We start from the raw sequence: 21,415 nt of genomic DNA, 5'->3' as shown, positions 1-21,415 counted from the left end.
CAGGGACTGCCACAGAGGTTGCATTGCATCAAAGAAGAAAGTTCCGTGTCAAAGTTTGAACAAAAGTTCCATACCAAAGTTCGAGGTGTACCGTTAAATATTTCCATTTAGTAAATACACTTTTAGTTGTTATACAGTTGCTATGCAGCATACAGAAGAGGTTGAAACCAGTGCGGGGTATCTCACTAAAATGGAACTGCGATTTTCAGCAAAAAAAGTGTTATTAATAAATTTAAAAAAATCATTCATCCTTTAAATGGTATATGTCACACACACCCATTTTATTACAGGTAGATTAAATGTAGATTGACACTTTTTATTGGTATACTGCCTGCTGCTTATATCAGTTTTATTAGTGAACAAAAATGTTAGCTTGTTTTGTTTAACGACACCACTAGAGCATATTGATTTGTTAATCATCAGCTATTGGATGTCAAATATATGTTACATATGACATATAGTCAGAGAGTAAACCCGCCACATTTTTCCATTTATTGCAAGGGATCTTTTATTTGCACTATTCCACAGACATGAGATAACATACCACTGCCTTTGATATACCAGTCGTGGTGCTGGAACGAGAAATAGCTCAATGAACTTATCGTTAGGGATCGATCTTAGACTGACCGCGCAGCAGGCGAGCGCCTTACCACTTATTAGTAAACATTAACATTATTGGCAATATGAGTTAACTTGTTACAATGGAACCTATAAAGTATTAATGTCTATAAATAGATGCCCTCAATGAAATATATGACCTTGGAAGTATAGTGGTCAAGCTGTCTGCATCAAGGTTGGTAGGTACTGTTCACGACTCAACACCAGCTCTCACTCAGAACAGGTTTTAACTTACCATTAGGACGGTGTAATTTAAGGACAGGACACCGACTTCTCTCTAATAATAGAATCATTAAATCCCTGTCCTGGATGGATACGGACAGCCCAAATCACGCACGGCGGAAGCAAGTAGACATTGGGGGGTGGGGGTGGGTGGGGGGTGACTGAGATCGAGTTTCTCGGAGGGTTTGGGGGGTATGCTTAAGATTTACTACCAATATTTTTTATTCACTATTATTGGGGGAGGCTCCCTCCCCTGCTCCGCCGTGCCTGCAAATAGCTGAGGTGTGTGCCCGGGACAGTGTACTAGCATCCTAATTAGATACAACCATGAAAATAATGTTAATGAAATGAAACAAACTATTATAAGAAGAGGCTTAACTAGTGGGAAGCAGCATCTTCGCAAACCAAGGTACCATTCCGTATAGCACAGGGGCCATATAAATATTACGTAACACTCGAGGGGTGGGTGGGGGTGGGTAGATGTAGGTTCAAAGGTTATGTAGCGTTGTAAGGGGTGGGCGGGTGTATTTAACAACATTCTTTATTACTAATTTATTATTTTTAAAAAACACTCTTTCACGGCGACAATGTTGAACGTAGGTAATTATAGCTAGACGTGTACACACAATAAGGGTTATAAATTGAGCTGAAAGGCGCATCTGCGCTTTCCCAAATAGCAAAATTGTACGTTAACATTATATTACATTTATCGCATGACCTTTTTGTGTGAATGGGAAGGTGTGTGTGTGCGTGTGTGTGTGTGTGTGTGCGTGCGTGTATGTGTGTGTGTTTGTGTGTGTGTGTGTGTGTGTGTGTGTATGTGTGTCACAATATCTAGTAAAGGTACGTACTATTTTGGAGGGTATATGGTCTAGTGTTATGGAGCGTTACGGGGGGGGGGGGGGGGGGGGAGGGAAGGTGTCTAATTTTAATAAACAAAATTGCGTTATGTAATATTTTAACGGCCCTGTGCAGTTATATTGAATGATATCTTGTCTTGCAAAGATGACAAAACAAATGCCTCCATTCAAAACATATATTACAATTTCTATTATAAGATACAGTTATTAATTATTAAAATATATCTATTACATCTGAAGTACTGGACTAAGATATTCCCACCTTTTTCTCTTTTTTTCTCTTTTTTTTTTATCTAAGACTATATGTCAAAATTACCAAATATTTGACATCCAATAGCCAATGATTAATAATCAATATGCTCTAGTAATGTCGTTAAGCAAAACAAACTTTAATACATGTATCTATAATTCAATCTGCTTATAAACTAATCATTAAATATAATTTGGTTGTGTATTTTTTTTGCTCGGCATGAAAGGCATGCAACGTTATGTTTCAAATATACTGTAGAAAGTTGGTTTTGTTTGGGTGATTATTTATGCAACTGGTTACGTTAGGATATATGGATGTTTTCAGAGACTAAATTTTGTTTTCATTTGTAAAGTTTCTTTTGGCCGTGGGGAAATATTTTTTTTTTTTATTAAAAGGAAACAAAGATTAACAAGCATTTTGAGAGTACTGCTAAAGCAATACATATGCTTCACCGGGCCCAATATTATATATTTTCGTATCTGCTAAGTTCAAGGGTCATAACTCTCTCAAAAATGGGTAAATTATCGTGAAAGTCTTATAGTTTGTTTTGTTTAACGACACCACTGGAGCACATTGATTAATTAATCATCGGCTATTGCATGTCAAACATTTGGTAATTCCAACTCGTAGTCATCAGAGGAAACCCGCTACATTTTTCCTAATGCAGCAAGGGATCTTGTATATGCACTTTCTCATAGACAGGAAAGCACATACCACGGCTTTGTCCAGTTGTGACGCAATGGATGGAACGAGAAAAAAACTCAATCAGCTGAATGGATCCACCGAAGTGGTTCAATCCTGCAACGCAAGCACCTCGAACGAGCACTCAACCGACTGAGCTAAATCCCGCCGCTCTTGATTCAAACTGTAACTGTACATAGTAAGGCTACACACAAAATTTCACATCAATATCTTGAGTCATTGCAAACAAACGCCTAGAAAACTATGTGGGACAGACGAACATACAGACAAACATATGGACAGAAGGACGGAGATTAAACCTACAGGATATCACATACCACGGCCTTTGATGTACCAGTCGTGGTGCACTGGCTGAAGCGATAAATAGCCCAATGGGCCCACCGACGGGGATCGGTCCCAAACCGACCCCGCATCAAGCGAGCGCTTTACCACTGGGCTACGTCTCGCTCTATAATAATAATAAAAGCCAAACCAAACCCCCCCCCCCCCCCCTCCGAAACAAGCAACAACAAACCCTCCCACCAACCCCCCCCCCACCCACCCACCTCCAAAGCAAACAAAACAACAACAACGACAACCCCTACCCGAAATCCAAACATAAACAACTACCAACAACAACAACCCCACAACAAACAAGCAAAACAAACAAAAAATAAACAAAAAAAACAAACTTAAGTTGCTTAATCATTGTGGGAACAATATGATAATGCTATTGTGAGATTGTTTGGTGAAACGGCACAGAAACATCGACACAAATGTGAACCAAGCTACCGTAGCTTAAAACCGATATATCTTGATTCATAATACTCCTTTGTGTAGATGGGGGTAATGTCCCCCGGCAGACTACTCTGACCCATGATTCAGCGTATTCCAGTAACTAGTGCAAAAAGGACCACTACACTAAAACTACATGCTGGTAGGTACAAGGTTCGCAGCCCGGTACCGGCTCCAACCCAAAGCAAGTTCTGAAGGGCTCAATGAGTAGGTGTAAGGCCACTACACCCTCTTCTCTCTCACTAACCAACTAACCCATTGTCCTGGACAGACAGACCAGATAGCTGTGGTGTGTGCCCAGGACAGCGTGCTTGAACCTTAATTGGATATAAGTACGAAACTAAGTTGAAATGCACTAGAAGGGCCAAGATTAAGTGAAGATTATTTTTGTTATGTTATAAAATTGTTAGTAGTTTTATGTTTGCATTATTTGTGTATTTTGTTAAGAAGCCTGAAAAAGCGAAATTTCGATTTTAAGAAATAATTCTGTATATATGACAAAACAATGCCGAGTGATCGAAATTTAAGAAGCATTGTAAATATATGTAAACTCGGCCTAATATATTTATGTCACTTGGCACCAAATTCTATAATACCTGTTTATATTATAACCTTTACGTTTTAAAAAATGTTATTTCTGGTTTATTTTGCTTTGGAACAAATTTTGTGGATGTAGCAAAGAATAAAATCAGAGGACATAAACACAAGAACATGAGATCAGTGTGTCCGTCGTTTATTTCTCAGATGTGCGTGCGTGCGTGCGTGCGTCTCTCTCTCTCTCTCTCTCTCTCTCTCTCTCTCTCTCTCTCTCTCTCTCTCTCTCTCTCTCTCTCTCTCTCTCTCTCTCTCTCTCTCTCTCTTAATACTTAATACAGTTACTTGCATTCATTTTTAGCTGGGGGGTGGGTGGGTGGGTGGGTCCGTGCAACTGGGAAACCCCCCATAATCCGTTCTGGATAGGTCGGGTAGTTCATTCTCGAGTGCAATTTGTGTTCTATGTAGTGTAACTCGTACGTCATGAGCCTGACGCACTGAGAGTATATAAATACAGAGGTAGGTAATACAAACTATATCTTGTCCTGCAACTCTCAGGTAAGCCTGTTGTTAGACTGTCTGCATGAGTGTTAGATACGTTACCATGGCTTGGCGGCGCATATACCTGGCAGTATTTGCGCCGCCCGCCATTGGTGATTGGTTTGGCTGTTTTTGAATGTTTTCTTTATAGGTTTTAGTTGATTATATATTGTAATTAATTTTAGATTGTAATAAAATGTTAGTTTATTTCCTCTTAGCAATTTTAGATGGTAATATTTTAATATATATGTATACTTCTTTTTAATCTTAAACAGGTTTTAAACAGGCTATTAACTTGATCGGTCATCTACTATGATATTAAAAAAATAGAAACCTGGCCGATACTCGGAGTCACCCACTTAACGATTAAGTGGTAGGGTGCTGTTTGGGTGCGCTAGGGCGTAGGCGGTTTGGGCCGATAGAATGCCTGGTAGGAGGCCTCCCTCCCACGGAACCTCCACCCCATGGAAATCCGGATCAGCCGAACTGGGCTACCCGCCTGTTTGAGCGCGGACTGGATTGGGCGCGACGCTCCCCCCTTTGCGAATCCTTATCCCTCCAGGGCTTAAGATTAAAAGTAATTAAATGTATTATTATAAATAAATATTATAGTATTTAATGGTTTTTATTATATTAGGCTTTTAGACCAGCCCGATTGAAAAATATACTGCACCTACTAAATAATTAACATAACTACATAACCTGAACCAGTCTTATTTAAATAGGTGCTTCCAAAATATATTATTTTAAAGTAATATTAGTATAAGTTTTTAGGCCCCTATTTATTTTATTTTTGTAAGTGGTCATACCACGTGTCCAAATTACCCCCTTCATATTACATCTTCCTTCCCCCCACCCCCTCCTGCCCCGGAATTGGTCACTGGCGAAGTCAGAGGCTAAATCCGAGGTGGGCGTGCCTGAACCTCTGTGGATATGGGCACGTAAATAGAGTTCCCATCCCATCCCATCTTGTCCTGCAATACGACCTACATGTTAAGTGGTTGTCCGGGAAATAGAATCTGTACTCTGTAATCGGGAAAACACTGAGCAGCGTCGTATACGTAATTTCTTAGCAAGTTGTTTTCTGCTACTGGACAGCACAGGTAAGTTTATACAACATTTAAAATGATTTGCTAGTATCTGATGACAGGTCACGGGAAACGGGGAGGCATCTATATATACTATATCGTGTTATTAAGACAAAGTGCCACTTTAGAGATGAATAAAAAATAAAAAATACAAATATTACAAAAATAAAAATATTCTTTTGTACAAAAGCAGTTTATGATATTGTGTATTGATGATGCATTAAAGTTTTTTTTTTAATACATAGCTTACTTTTAAAATAACGCGCGATACACCACGTAATGTCATTTTTTTTTAAACCAATGAGAAGGTACTTAAAATCCGACATTCACGTAATTTGATGATAATTGTTTGAAACCTTTATGTAGATCCAGTTTTATATTCTTATTTATTGATCGTCTCTCATAGTTTCTGAAAGGAATGGCGTATGTACTTTTATAATGTATTTTAAATTGCATTTTATTATTGTGTATATAAGATGAGACTTTAATAAAATATATGTCTGTCTGTCCGTCCGTTCGTACTTCCAATAATGGTCTATTGCCGCACCATTTTATTTTAACACGGCCCGCATTTGTTTTCTTGGATAAAAAAAGCAACTTTATTTTTCTGAGTGTTATTTTTGATCCCCGTTTTTAAATTTCCTTTTTTATATCCCCTTACTGCAACCCTGTGGACTATTCACTATGGGACTGTCTCTTGAGAAAGTGTACAGCGGTCGTACGGACAATTTCACCAATAGTACTTTAAAAGACAATCTCCAATCTGATTAAAATTAGCTCTACTGGTCTAGCCGAGAATTAATCAAATTGTCAATGAGCAAATACTTTTTTTTCTCTAAAAAATTAAGGCTCAAGTAATAACGTAAACAGTCTAAAAATGCTAAACGCAGTATTCGTACACCACCGTTTAAAAAACTGACGCAATACGATGCGCAACTGACGCAATACCGTGATACGATAGAAAATTTAAACAAAAAACGCAACCTAATCTGAGATGACTGTGATATGATGGAAGACTGGGTTTTTGCGTCTAACCTGAGATGAATGTGATATGACAAAAGACAGTGGTACCAGTGGAATTGTTCGCGAGCGCTCTATCTCCAGTTGATCAACCAAATAGCCTAGGTATCAGACAATTGGATTGTTATAGCCGATGACTGCTATTACCAAACAGTTGCATTTAAAATGTGAAAGTTAACGGTAGAGGCTCATATATATATATATACATACATACATACATACATACATACATACATACATGCATATGGTTGAGTTAAAGAAACTTCCTTTTTATGGAAGCTTCGATAGCTCAGAGCGTATCGTGGTTAGTCTTGCAATTTGCAGGCGAATCGGTGCCACAGGTTCGAGTCCTAGCAACGGCATGGGACAATGTTTGAGGCCAGAAAGGATTTAATTACCCCCTGCGCCAGTGCGTTAATATCTATGAATGTAATAGTCAACCTCGACATACATACAATATATAGATATTCATACATCAATACATACTAGCCAGTGCCAGGTCTGCCCACTGTTTCATGCACGTAAGCGGGATCGACCGCGTGGATTGTAGGCCCCATGCATATGGTTGAGTTAAAGAAACTTCCTTTTTATGGAAGCGAATCGGTGCCACAGGTTCGAGTCCTAGCAACGACATGGGACAATTTTTGAGGCCAGAAAGGATTTAAAAATATCTATGTATGTAATAGTCAACCTCGACATACATACAATATATAGATATTCATACATCAATACATACATACATACATACATACATATATATATATATATATATATATATATATATATATATATATATATATATATATATATATATATATATATATATATATATATATATATATATTTGATTATGTTTTTTTTTTTTTTTTTATTATTTGAATGACACTCTCATTAAAACTAAAAAAAAATTCGGACCGCACGCACGCGCCGCTTCCAATCTGTAGGAGTCTTAATAGCTCAAAATAATATAATTTAACACTACCAGATAAACCATGGCCCGGCGTTCTGAGCTACGTGCCGGTGTCGGTGACCACACAACCACATCCCTGATTTATATATTTCAGATAAACCATGGCCCGGCGTTCTGAGCTACGTGCCGGTGTCGGTGACCACACAACCACATCCCTGACTTATATATTTCAGATAAACCATGGCCCGGCGTTCTGAGCTACGTGCCGGTGTCTGTGACCACACAACCACATCCCTGATTTATATATTTCAGATAAACCATGGCCCGGCGTTCTGAGCTACGTGCCGGTGTGTGTGACCACACGACCACATCCCTGATTTATATATTTCAGATAAACCATGGACGGCGTTCTGAGCTACGTGCCGGTGTCTGTGACCACACGACCACATCCCTGATTTATATATTTCAGATAAACCATGGCCCGGCGTTCTGAGCTACGTGCCGGTGTCTATGACCACACGACCACATCCCTGATTTATATATTTCAGATAAACCATGGACGGCGTTCTGAGCTACGTGCCGGTGTCTATGACCACACAACCACATCCCTGATTTATATATTTAAGATAAACCATGGACGGCGTTCTGAGCTACGTGCCGGTGTCGGTGACCACACAACCACATCCCTGATTTATTTATTTCAGATAAACCATGGACGGCGTTCTGAGCTACGTGCCGGTGTCGGTGACCACACAACCACATCCCTGATTTATATATTTCAGATAAACCATGGACGGCGTTCTGAGCTACGTGCCGGTGTCTGTGACCACACGACCACATCCCTGATTTATATATTTCAGATAAACCATGGACGGCGTTCTGAGCTACGTGCCGGTGTCTGTGACCACACAACCACATCCCTGATTTATTTATTTAAGATAAACCATGGACGGCGTTCTGAGCTACGTACCGGTGTCTGTGACCACACAACCACATCCCTGATTTATTTATTTCAGATAAACCATGGACGGCGTTCTGAGCTACGTGCCGGTGTCTGTGACCACACAATCACATCCCTGATTTATATATTTCAGATAAACCATGGACGGCGTTCTGAGCTACGTGCCGGTGTCGGTGACCACGCAAGCCGCCCTGGTAGCTGCTGTGGCCGGGATGATAATGTACTTCCAGATGCGAAAACGTTATCATCTGCCTCCCGGTCCGCCGGCTATTCCACTGCTCGGCAATGCCTTGTGTAAGAATAATTGCTATTTCGTCTTAACTTGTTAAAGACACTGATCTGTTCGGGGGCGAGGCGTAGCCCAGTGGTACAGCGCTCGCTTGATGCGCGGTCGGTTTGGGATCGATCCCCGTCAGTGGGCCCATTGCACTATTTCTCGCTCCAGCCATTGCACCACGACTGGTACATCAAAGGCCGTGGTATGTGCTATTCTGTCTATGGGATGGTGCATATAAAAGATCCCTTGCTGTTAATCGAAAAGAGTATCCCATGAAGTGGCGACAGCGGGTTTCCTCTCTCAATATCTGTGTGGTCCTTAACAATATGTCTGACGCCATATAACCTCAGTAAAATGTGTTGAGTGCGTCGTTAAATAAAACCTTTCCTTCCTGATCTGTGCATAGCAGCTGACTTACTAAAAAGCAGACGCACGAATTGCGCGACTTGAAATATACAATGTGGTGTACATTCCTCTTAAGCAAACGAACTCTACCAAATTTGTTTATTTATTTTGTTTAACGACACCACTAGAGCACATTGATTTATTAATCATCATGTGGTAATGTTGACATATATAGTATTAGAGAGGAAACCGGCTACATTTTTCCATTAGTAGCAAGATATCTTTTATATGAACCATCCCACAGTCAGGATAGTACATACCACGGCCTTTGTTATACCAGTTGTGGTGCACTGGCTGGAAAGAGGAATACGCACGCTACCAAAAGCCATTGCGCACACAGCTAGCGGTAGTTCTAGAGGGTACTAAACTAGTTCAATTACGAGTGTGTTAAAGCGGGTTGTAATAGAAATGGTATTTTACAGGGACAAGTATAATATTATGTTTATTACACCACACTCCATTCAACAAACATCACTTGCAAAATAATTCAAATAGACATGGGAATGCACACTACAGAACTAAGACCAGGGTAGGGACGATGACGTCATTAACCGAAATGACGTCATAATGGTTCTCACCTTAATTGGCCATTTTGCAATGAATCGTTCCATTCCTATACCATACGTTCCTCAATAAAATGTACACAAACGATACTATTAACGTATTTAAGAATAAACAAAATAATTCGAACATGTATTTTGTTAAATTATCCGACTAACTTTAATTGTAAGAACTGTTCGCAAGTATATTTTTAAAAGGACAATGTGCACTATTTTGCATGACACTGTAATGGCTCTAGGCGGGGTTATATTGAGTGTCATCTTCAGGCGCAACTCACTTATATAAACAAAAATTAAAGGTTGTTTTGTTTAACGACACCACTTGAGCACATTGATTTATTAATCATCTGTTTTTGGATGTGAAACATTTGGTAATTCTGACATATAATCTTAGAGAGGAAACCCGCTACCTTTTTTTCAATGGGTCCACCGACGGGGATTGATCCTAGACCGACCACGCATCAGGTAAGCGCTTTACCACTGGGCTACGTCCCGCCGTCCCACCGCAGTGTCATAAAAAGATGAAAGAGGTTACATTTTTTTTCTTCTTTATGGTATCGTAGCTATAATCAAAGTAAATACTAAAATACTAAAAAGTGGAATATGTTGACCATATAGTCGACTGAATACAGTTCTATTCGAAAACAAAAGTGATAGTCAGGGTGGATCTAGGAAATGTTTTGTGAGGGGGACTGACGGGAAATGGAAACAGAAATAAAGCAATGTTTTATTTAACGACGCACTCAACACATTGTATTTACGGTTATATGGCGTCAGACATATGGTTAAGGACCACACGGATATTGAGAGAGGAAACCTGCTGTCGCCACTTCATGGGCTACTCTTTTCGATTAGTAGCAAAGGATCTTTTATATGCACCATCCCACAGACAGAGTAGTACATACGACGGCCTTTGATATACCATTCGTGGTGCACTGGCTGGAACGAGAAATAGCCCAATGGGTACTTGAAATGGGAACATGGACCAACTCGTCAAAAGGGCAACTAAATGAAAACCCCCCCAAAAAACTGTTAAAAGAAGGGGGAAAAAAGACACTTGAATATGGAAGGGGGCTCAGTCTTTAGTAGGCGGGAGGCACAAGTAAGAGTTTGATCTTTATTTATACAGAGTGGTACAAAAACCGTACATTTTACCCCCACTCCATCCTGTCCCTAGGTTCGTACAGGCCTGTTAATGCTTTAGATTTAATTTTTTGGGGTAGACATTAATATTCAGGTTTATGGGAGTAGAATAGTCAAATGTTTAAATATATATAAATTTAAGAAAAGTGGAAAAAATCATATGCATGTACATTAATATTTAAAGCTTTATTTTCACAGCTTTCATAAGAACGCCGATATACCAGAAACTCGCCGAATGGCGCAAGACGTACGGACCGGTAATGACCGTATACCTAGGTTAGAAAATATTGAATGTTGCTTTGTTAGTACATAACCATTAAACCTGCCACTTTCAAGGTAATTTACGTACTACCTTTAAAAAAAGTAATTGTTTTAATATATCGTATGTATCTATCGTTTTTCATGTCACAAGGTATAATATTAATTAATAACTTCTTGGTTATGAATTGACTGAAAATATGTTAAAGTACGTCATATGTAATAAGTTATACTTCATTGCATATTCAGTCATATCAGACTGTTCTATTAATTACATTTACAAGGTAAAAAATTAGAGAGGAAAACCATTGTTCCCAAATAATAATCTTTCCAATTACCAACAATGGGCTTTTGGTCTTTAATTTTCCCTCAGACAGGACAGCACATCCCACGGCCTTTGATAAACCATTTATGAAGCACTGGTTGAAACAAAAGAAATCAGAAGGATCGATCATGCGACGTATCGTTTTTCGGGCGGATGCTCCACCACTGAGCTAATAGCATTATATTGTTATTTATTTAATTATTTTATTATATATATGAATCTATTATTTATTTGTTTCCTATTGCAGGACCAATGCGCTGCGTGGCTCTAAACAATACCGAGGTTGTGTTGGAGGCTCTGGTAAAGAAACAGGCGGACTTCGCTGGTCGGCTTCAGACGTATTCAAGTAAGAAGACTATATTGTTTTCTTTATTGTTTACATTTTCAAACTCAGCTGATGAGGAAGTCGGTTGATGACACCAATTTGATTAATAAGGCCAAAGCTGAGTTCAGGCAGATCAGAACCATCGCTCTCTAGGTAGTACTGACCCAGTCAAATATTCTTTCAATTTGTCATCACATTGAGAAATCATTCTAATTGTTGTATCGAATAGATCACCTTTAAATTTACACTTGTAATATTTTTTTATCTGCGTTGTTACAGGTACAGGCTATTACCATATGACTTCTTATTATATATACATAATAAAACGGCAAAGTACTGAAAACGGTAATAGCTTAGTTTCGGTGATGATTCGTCCATTAGGTAGTCATTAGTTGATTATACCGTTATGTTAGCTAAACACATCTAATAATATCATACATATGCAACATACCCTACACCTGAATAATATTACCTTGCAGCCAAACTGTTCTCAGATGGGGGTAAGAGTATCGTTTTGGGCGACTACCACGCAACATGGCGTTTACACCGGAAGTTGGCATCGAAAGCGCTGAGGTAATTTAGTAATTTTTGTGTTTATAGATATAAACTCTATCCATTCACCCATCCATGCACCCACTGATTTTCCCCAACCCATCCATCGTCGATCTATCCGTCTGTCCGTCCATGGATATACATTGTACATCTAAACATACATACAGTATACATGCATACAAATATAAATTCAATAGGCAAAGTTTACGAAGCATACGCGTGTAAGACCAAAAAAAAAAAAAGGCTTGGTAAATTTGGCTCAATGTATGTATACATGCTGACATGTTTTTATATTTGTATAATATATTAGTGTATGTTGTGTGTCTGTGCGTGCATGCGTGCAGGTGGGAGACCACAAGTTAAATTCCAACCACCTATAATAATGATCAGTATTGTTCTTGGCTTGTCATTCTGTTACAGAATTTACAGCAGTGGCAATCACCTGGAACTTCGAATGACCGAGTCCCTGAATAAGGTGATGGCAGTGCTGAAAGACGTCAAAGAGCCCGTAGACCCTAACACATACAGTTCACTTGTTGCCCTCAACATTCTGTGTGGAGTCTGTTTCGACCAAACGTAAGTCGATGTATCCACTCTAATGTTCTTCCTGTGAACAAACCCGCAAGTCAAGTCTTGAGTTAATTAACTCATGTCGAGTCGTAAAACTCAAAGACTCGAGTCAGACCTTACGAATCTTTTTAACATGTCTGCCTAACAGCATATCCGAACTAGACTCTCGGTTTGTAATTAAGGCAAAGTCAAGTCTCGAATTGGTTAGTCCGTGTCCATGTCAAGTCGCAAGTCGAAAACAAAATGAAAGACACAATTTAGACCTTACGAATGTTTTCAACAAGTCTGCCTAACTAGACTCAAGTTTAGTAATTAACGCAAAATCAAGTGTCGAATTGATTAATTACAAATTCCATATTGATTCGTAACTCTTAAAAAGAAGAAGAGAAACTCAATTTAAACCTTACTGGAATGTTTTGAACAAGTCTGCCTAACTGTAACCGAATCTCCAAACTAGACTCTAGTTTAGTAATTAACACAGCCAAGTCTCGAGTTGATTAAGTCCAAAGTCCATGTTGATTCTAAGTCGAAAAAAAAAGGACTCAAGTTAGACCATACGAATATTTTCAACAAGTCTGCCTAACAGAATCTCCAAACTAGACGCCAGTTCAGTAATTAAAGAAAATCCGACATCTACCGATCCAGGAGGCGTAGATTACGGCTTAAGGCCTGGTAAGTGTCGACTTTGTATCCTAGTACCGCACCAACAAATTAGAGTAAATGTTAATAGCTCGGTGGAAAGGTGTCAATGGTGGTTCCAATAAAATATGTAGCATGTCGCAGATCAGTGCGGATCGTCGCAGACTAATGACATTTTAAAGTTAATTCATTTTGGGGGGACAAATTTAATTTTGTTTGGTAGAACGATCGATTGCTCAAACAATCGACAATCCTGTCTTATCGTGATAGTACGTATAAAATATCACTTGCTACAAATCGAAAGGAGTAGCCCATGTAGTAACGGCAGCCGGTTTCCCCTCTCATATTATATGTGGTCCTTAACCATAAGTCCTACGCCTCACAACCATATATAAAAATATATTAAAGCCGCACACTCTAGTTCCATCCAGCGAAAATAAATTATAATTTGGTTAATCTACAAACCTGTAACACACTTAGATCACGTTTTTATTAAATGGAGTGACAAAGCAGGTTTTATATCGATAAATACCATGGGAATCCCCATGTCCCAATTGCTTGAAATAATTTTGAAAGTTAGTATTCTGATGTCACCGGTAGATGTCGCTCGAAGCACAACAATGCCTACGTCACGACAAATTTCACAGAATGCGCACAGACTTGGGGTGCGTTCTTTTCACTTCTCCTGGACATGTTCCAGCTATTCTGTCCTGGTTGTATCCCCTCTCCAGATATCGTAAGACTTAAAGTATTGGTTTTAAGGGTTTGTAACGTTTTGTATTGAGACACTTACTGAACTTTATTGTTACTGAAAATGTTCACGAACTGTGAAGAAAAATCTCACAAATGAACAACAACAAATCGGATGTTGATTGCGCGAACCGTGCACGAGAAAACAAACCGAACCAAAATGATAACGGTCACGTGGTATACCAACGTCTGTGACATTGAAATGGAAATATCCCGTCTAAAAATAGATTAGACCTTGTCTGCTCAACGGTTTTTTCTCAAACGTGCGTCCGTTTTTAAGAAATATGAAAAATGCATTTTGTGGTATTACAAAAACCAGGATTACCAGGATTACCAAAAAACACTTCAGGTGAATGGAAATGTATATTCTAAATAATAAACGGTAAGTAAAGTGCAATTTTATTTGTGAAAAAATGGGTTTAATAGCGAAAAACAACGCCGTAATGGTTAACAACTAGCCGTAACTAGGGTGTGTCCCTTTAAGTACACAGTTAAATAAAACATTTGCTTCGTTCCTTCCCCTTTTCCCTTTTAGATTTCCTCTAGACGATCCTGTCTTTAAAAAGGTTCTCGCCTTGTTTGATGAATTCATAACCAGCTTTGGCAATGGACCTTTGGAGGATATTATCCCGCCATTACGACTGTTTCCAACCAAGGAGATGAGAAGACTGGTTCAGCTTTTTGAAGAGATTTTAGCCATTTTAGATACGTTTATTGCGGAACACAAAAAAACACTCTCAGCAGGTAAACCATTGTCTACATTTGTATTTAAATTCTGACCATTTGATACATCAATGTATCTTGCAACACGTGCATACAGAAATCAAAACACTAAGTGTATGTTATACCCTGGTATTATAATAACTACCCAACCCGCATTAATCCTTCACAGAAATAAGTAACCGATGAATGAATTAATGAATAATTAAATGATTGAATGGAATGGAAATTTTTATTTAACGACGCACTCAACACATTTTATTTACGGTTATATGGCGTCGGACATTAAATGATTGAATGATCAAATTAATGAATTTATTTTAAAATTATTTTTGAGTATGACCATTGCGGTACGGTTTTCACTAATATTTCGAAATTATTTTCTCGTTTAGATAACATCAGAGATTTTACGGACCTCATTTTGTTGGCACAGAAAGAGGCCAAGGATGACGAAAACGAAACGACGATGGCACGGATAACTGACGAACACGTCAGGCAAACTATCGGGGATATTTTCGGAGGTACGTACAGCTCGTCCGGCGAAGATAATTATGGACTAGAGACTCGGAGAGCTATAACATATAAGTATTAATATTGAAAACGGAAGTACAAGTAGACCCATAGGAAAGATATATCGGCTGAGTTCAGCCAAACGGAGCAGACAAACGCCCGCTAGACTGGTTTATGTGCTTCATGGTAAAAACAAATGGCAACGTCGGGAACCAAATAGTTCGCGAACGTTAGCAAAACGTTTTTTGCTGGCCGAACTTGTGGATGAAGTAGAGGGGAGGGGTTACAATCACTGGTGCGGAGGGAACAATGTCTAGTAGGTGGCACAAGCCAGTTTTAAAAAAATCTTTATTTATATAAAGTAAGAAAACCCCCCGTATATTTTCGTCTTCAAGTGGGAGAAGGGAAAATGCCCTCCTTTCCCGGCCCTCGGTTCCTACGGGCCTGTCGAAACAACGTAAGGGACATTAACGCAATGTGCGGAGAACTGAACAGACATCATTTTAGCCTCTAAATGTCTTTTTACGTTTAAAAAGCCTTAATGAGTCTTTGAATGTCATAACCCTGATTAAACAACTTATGTGCCAAAGTGATATGACATTGTTTGAAATTGGAATACAATGAGTTTACCCTAATGTATTTCATCATTTTGTAATATTGCATCAGTAAGGATTAAGCATTATTAGGAAATCATTTGATAAATATATCAGTATGTTTTTACCTTATATATAAGCCATTTTGAGTCTTGATGACACTATATGACGTCATATTTGCGTCATAACGTCATATATATTCATAGTATATTTTAACAAGACATTTGGACGCTTATATCAACTTGTAATACATCTGTAGGGTCTAAAATCAACAGTTTATGGGATATAGGGCCTTAAATTTCGTGTTGGTGACCATATTAAATTTATGCTAATTAACAACTTTCTCGGCATCTGAATTTGGAGGATTTTGGATATAATGTTCAATGGCGTCATCTTAATATAAAAAGAAAACCCCCCAAATCTGCTGCAATTTGTTCTAGGTTCAACTAGATGTTGGCTTAAATTAACTAGACTAAATAGATATTATCAACAAATATGACTCTTCTTAATAGGGATACCTCGAGTGTCCTCTAACTCTAAGTAGAGATCAGGGCCCGTGCTTATAAAACTTAAAGTCCAGACTTTAACGTAATGCTATTTGAATGATGTTGCCATGGCGTTAAAGTCTGGACTTTATTAAAGTCTAGACTTTTAAAGTTTATAAGCACGGGGCCTGTCTGTAAAATGAAAAGTATTTTTTTCGAAAAATAGACATCTTTTAATGAAGCGTCAAAGCAAACCGTAACCGTCTTGTTAAAAATATTTGGGCTCTATTTTGCTCAGAGATACAGCAACATTTAATTTTTTTTAAAATTATTTGTATGGCTACTTAGCTGGAATTAACACAACACGTCTGACGCTAGACTGGGCAATGCTGTATGTGGCGTCACATCCAAAGGTGCAGTCGAAGATGCATGAAGAAGTTGACCAAGTTCTGCGTGAGTACATTAAATATTTCACAAGGAATGATACGTTTTACAGTTACTACATTTATGTGATCTTGATTTATTGGTCAGGTATCATAAATAAAAATTATAAGTAGCGTAATAGGGTTTTAATATTGAAAATGTGTAAAATGATGGTCGAATTATCCAAAACATACCCCCACCACCCACCCCCGAATTTGTGTTCCTAATTGTTTTATGGCTCGAAGTAGAAACGAATGCAATGACGAAAATCTACAATGTTTCTTCTTTTAGCCTTAAAATTAGTTTTTGTTTTGTTTAACAACACTACTAAAGTACATTTGTAGTAACCCAAAATGGATTTTATCTTCCATTAATATGATACGTACGAAGCAATGTATTAGGAAATAAGATGAAGTTTGAGCTATAAATATTATGAGTCATAGACGATCATAAACCTATGGAATATACAGACACACTAATGGTTGACACAATAAAATATATTTTAATATACAATTTTAATCATTAAAAGGTATCTGCTTTTCGGGGAAATCTCAACAGTTTCAGCAAACTGAACACTGCCTCTTTAATATTTAATTTACAAGTCAAAACTACTTTTGTATATGAGACATGTCTGTAATGCTTCTTTTAACAAAATATCTGTATTTATCGCATTAATTTCTCTTTAAAAATAATTAATCTGATAAAGTTCTGATTCTTATTTGTTTTGGTATATTAATTTTTGTTTTTCAGCTAAAGATGGCACCATGTTAATGTCCTATCGAAACCATCTACCCTACACTGAAGCCGTACTTCACGAGGTCATGCGATTGTCCTCCGTGGTGCCCCTGAGTCTTCCCCATACTACCATCTGCGACACCAAAATAGGTAAGATTTTGCTTCGATCAGGGTTATGCATATCATGATCACAAGTCAAGTATCTATTCCGTACCGTATAAGAATATAGGACCATTGGCCTGCGACGATGTTGCATCTTTGTACTTAATACTAGTATGTACTATTTTATTTCGTTACATCTTTAATATCGTACATTGTGAGTCGAAATACTCCATAATAGCGATGTCACAGTAGTGGTATAATAACAGCAGCAGCAACAGCAACAGCAGCAGCATTTGTAATAATAGCGGTAATGATGTAGTAGTAGTAGTAGTAGTAGTAGTAGTAGTAGTAGTAGTGGTGGTGTAGTAGTAGTAGTAGTAGTTGTTGTAGTAGTAGTAGTAGTAGTAGTCGAAAAAATTGCGACAGTAATGGTGATGGTGATGGTAGTAGTAGTAGTAGTAATAGCAGCAGCAGTAGCAGTAGCAGCAGCAGCAGTAGTATCAGTAGTAACAGCAGTAGTAACAACAACAACAGCAGCAGCAGCAGTAGCAGCAGCAACAGTATTAGGAGCCAAAACTGTAAACAGCTATTCAATATTTTAAAGACTCTTAACATGAGGAAGTTAAAACAGGGGCTTCCTGTTTCTTGTCTATAGGTCATATCCCTAACTTTGACATATATGTTGTCAGTGAGCAAGTCCAGCATTTCACATGGATTTGTTTCAGAATACATTTGTCTGGATTCATTTTCAATCGTTACAAATTATCCAGATCCGTGAAAGATATTTAATGTGGATTTCTATTTCCTATCATTAGGTCATATCTCAAAATCTCAACGAGGAAGTCCAGCGTTCGACATATATCTGATAATCTGTCATAGTATTCTTTTGTCTGAATTCACCGTCAGTCTTTCCAAACTGTCCAGATCCGTGGAATATAGTTATATATTTACAGTATATATTAATTCAACTTTCTTTGCAACAAAGGATTAAGGAATAGAGGTTTTTTTCTTACGTTTGTCCTCATGGATTGTTGTGTTTAGTGTTGATAACTCAAATGTTTGTTTTTCCTTTGCATGCACTTACGTATGCTTATATGATTGGACACGTGGGTATATACCACAAATCTGATATTTTACCACTAAATTGTTTAACTGTTTTTCAGGTGACTATGACGTCCCACAAGGAACCACTGTTCTCCTCAACCTATGGATGATGCACCACGACCCAGAAAAATGGACAGACGTCGAGGATTTCAAACCTGAAAGATTTTTAGACGAAACTGGCGCCATGGCACCTAAACCTGATAGCTGGCTGCCTTTCTCGGCGGGACGTAGGGTGTGTCTGGGGGAGTCTGTAGCGAAACCGGAACTGGTGCTACTTCTGGCTGGCTACACGAGGCAGTTCAAGATTTCGCTACCAGACGGCGTGAAACCAGATTTCGAAGCTATTGGTGGAGGTTTCCTCAGAACACCAAAACCTTTCAAAATTGTGTTTGAGGAACGCGACTGAATAGAGTTCTTGGAACATCAAGTATAACAACTGTATTTTGATGAAAGACTTTTGTATACCAAAAATGACTAATATTACATTAATAGTGTAAAAATATACATATTTCGTTATTCAATCAATAATACTAATCATCTGTGGGCAGAGGGGAACAAAACTGGTACCAAAATGTTAACGAAGCATATCGGTGTGTTGTAGTGAGAGAAAAAAAGGAATTATGTTGTTAAGACTAGTTTGTCTTGGTGGTATAAGTATGCATATTTCATTAACAAAACTAATAATTATATAAACTACTTTACTCAATATATTCTATTGTATAAGCGTAAGAGATAGGGGGGGGGGGGGGAGGGAGGCAACTGCCTCCCTAATGCTGGAGCAAAACCTCAAATTCGGGCAAAAAAGATACAGATATTCGGGCAAAATGTACTAACCTAAGACCTTTTTACCATGTATTTTCATCATTCTACCCTCCAAATTATTAATCCATGTAAAAATGCGTAGTGATTCGTTTGCAACCCTATAATAGCTGTTTAGTAGTAACGCTAATGTGAATAAATGTTGTTATCCAGGTTCGGGCGTTTTCGTTTAATTTTGGCAAAAGCCAGCCCACCCCCCCCCCCCCCCCCCCCCCCCCCCCCCCCCCCCCCCCCCCCCCCCCAGTGTTCTACGCTCGGCTTTATAACTTACTCTTCTTTGACTAGTGGACAAAACAATTTTACTCGCCAAGCTTAAAATGTTACTAGCCACACTACTCTTTTTGTATCATTTATGCATGTGTTGTAACCATCTGAACATTATACATGACTTATGCTGCAGGATTAAATAGTTTGAAACAATGAAATTGTTCAGTTTTCACTCAATCATGAATTTGAAATAAGGTCCATTTCAGAATTGATCGCATGAGGGAGGTGGGAGGGACTGTAATTATAGTGTTTTGCCTCACATGACTGCTATTTTGTGCCTCACATGACTGCTATTTTATGCCTCATATGACTGCTATCCCCCCCCCCCCCCCCCGGGCTAAAACGTAGCGCTGATGTACGCATCAGTTTGAAACCGTTCATAATAAACAATCTCTCTCTCTCTCTCTCTCTCTCTCTCTCTCTCTCTCTCTCTCTCTCTCTCTCTCTCTCTCTCTCGTTATTATAAATAAGCAAAAAACAAGTTACTGTTACTTACATAATCAAAGGTTACGAACATTATGACGTCATAAAGGCTTACTTGTGACGTTTACTTAGCAACCTAGACTACAGTGAGTTATTTTGCATTAAATAAATATTTAAAAAATAAAAGAAGAAAAAAGAATTTTATATGTCACCAAAATATACTTTTTCAAACCTGATTCCCTTAATATATTACACCATGTTTTATAGTAGTAGAGTAAGCAAGCAAAAATTTAATTTTGAAACGAGAACAGAGATCGATCTGAGAAGTCCAGTTTTATGCCAAAATATGGATAAAAATGCCGATTATTGTTTTCATTACTTTAGTAGGTTAATATAACGGGTATCGACATAAATGTGACCATGGCTACTGACAGTACTGCACCTTGAAAGACATCTTGTTTGTGACACTCGATGTTATACCCCCCCCCCCCCCCCCACCCCCTTTATGGCCATGGGTTCTTATTCACCAGCGTGTCATAATATACAGTTTAACAGAAATTATTGCGAAATCACAAGTAGTTATTAGACATTACATTAGTGTGAAATGTTCATGTCTGGCCAGATGAAACACACATTGATTCATATGGTAGAGAGGATGTCATGAGTTTGACGTGTTTGCTTCAGTTAGTAACGGGTGAAAAACCCGCGATTCGCCAAACATACACTTATCCAGCGAGGCATGTTCCTTTTCAAGTTCGGGTTCGACTGCGGTATTTAGATGCCCCCGTGCCACTAGAGCTTCGAGCAGGTCTATCCCGGGGCCGGCCTCTGGATAGCCAGGGGTCTGCTCCGGGATAGAAATTTATAGGGGCAATTTTGAATAATTACACCAAATTTTAGAACGGGGGACTTTAAATAATAAAAAGTTTTTTTTGGTGCATTCATAAACAA

At 38.5% G+C, this 21,415-nt stretch overlaps 1 protein-coding gene across 1 annotated transcript; it reads left to right on the top strand.

Moving 5' to 3' along the window:
• The first annotated feature begins 8,612 nt into the window (after positions 1 to 8,612).
• LOC121367970 (steroid 17-alpha-hydroxylase/17,20 lyase-like) lies at positions 8,613 to 19,612 on the top strand. Its single transcript, XM_041492443.1, has 10 exons — positions 8,613 to 8,773; positions 11,063 to 11,140; positions 11,695 to 11,793; positions 12,252 to 12,345; positions 12,745 to 12,900; positions 14,819 to 15,027; positions 15,396 to 15,524; positions 16,940 to 17,044; positions 17,765 to 17,899; positions 19,015 to 19,612. Exons 1-10 carry the CDS (start codon positions 8,620 to 8,622, stop codon positions 19,359 to 19,361), a joined length of 1,506 nt encoding a protein of 501 aa, XP_041348377.1. The 5' UTR covers positions 8,613 to 8,619; the 3' UTR covers positions 19,362 to 19,612.
• The last annotated feature ends 1,803 nt before the right edge of the window (positions 19,613 to 21,415 follow it).

The sequence above is a fragment of the Gigantopelta aegis genome, chromosome 3, assembly GCF_016097555.1.
Source record: "Gigantopelta aegis isolate Gae_Host chromosome 3, Gae_host_genome, whole genome shotgun sequence".
Taxonomy (NCBI): Eukaryota; Metazoa; Mollusca; class Gastropoda; order Neomphalida; family Peltospiridae; genus Gigantopelta; species Gigantopelta aegis.
Note: the sequence above shows the minus strand (reverse complement) of the source record. Positions and strands in the feature narration are given on the sequence as shown.

Excerpts from the sequence above, each read along its gene's own strand:
- LOC121367970 (XM_041492443.1), top strand. The coding sequence starts at position 8,620 with ATGGACGGCGTTCTGAGCTACGTGCCGGTGTCGGTGACCACGCAAGCC. Across the intron at positions 12,346-12,744 it reads TTGGCATCGAAAGCGCTGAG|AATTTACAGCAGTGGCAATC; the intron begins GTAATTTAGTAA and ends ATTCTGTTACAG. Across the intron at positions 15,525-16,939 it reads TATCGGGGATATTTTCGGAG|CTGGAATTAACACAACACGT; the intron begins GTACGTACAGCT and ends ATGGCTACTTAG.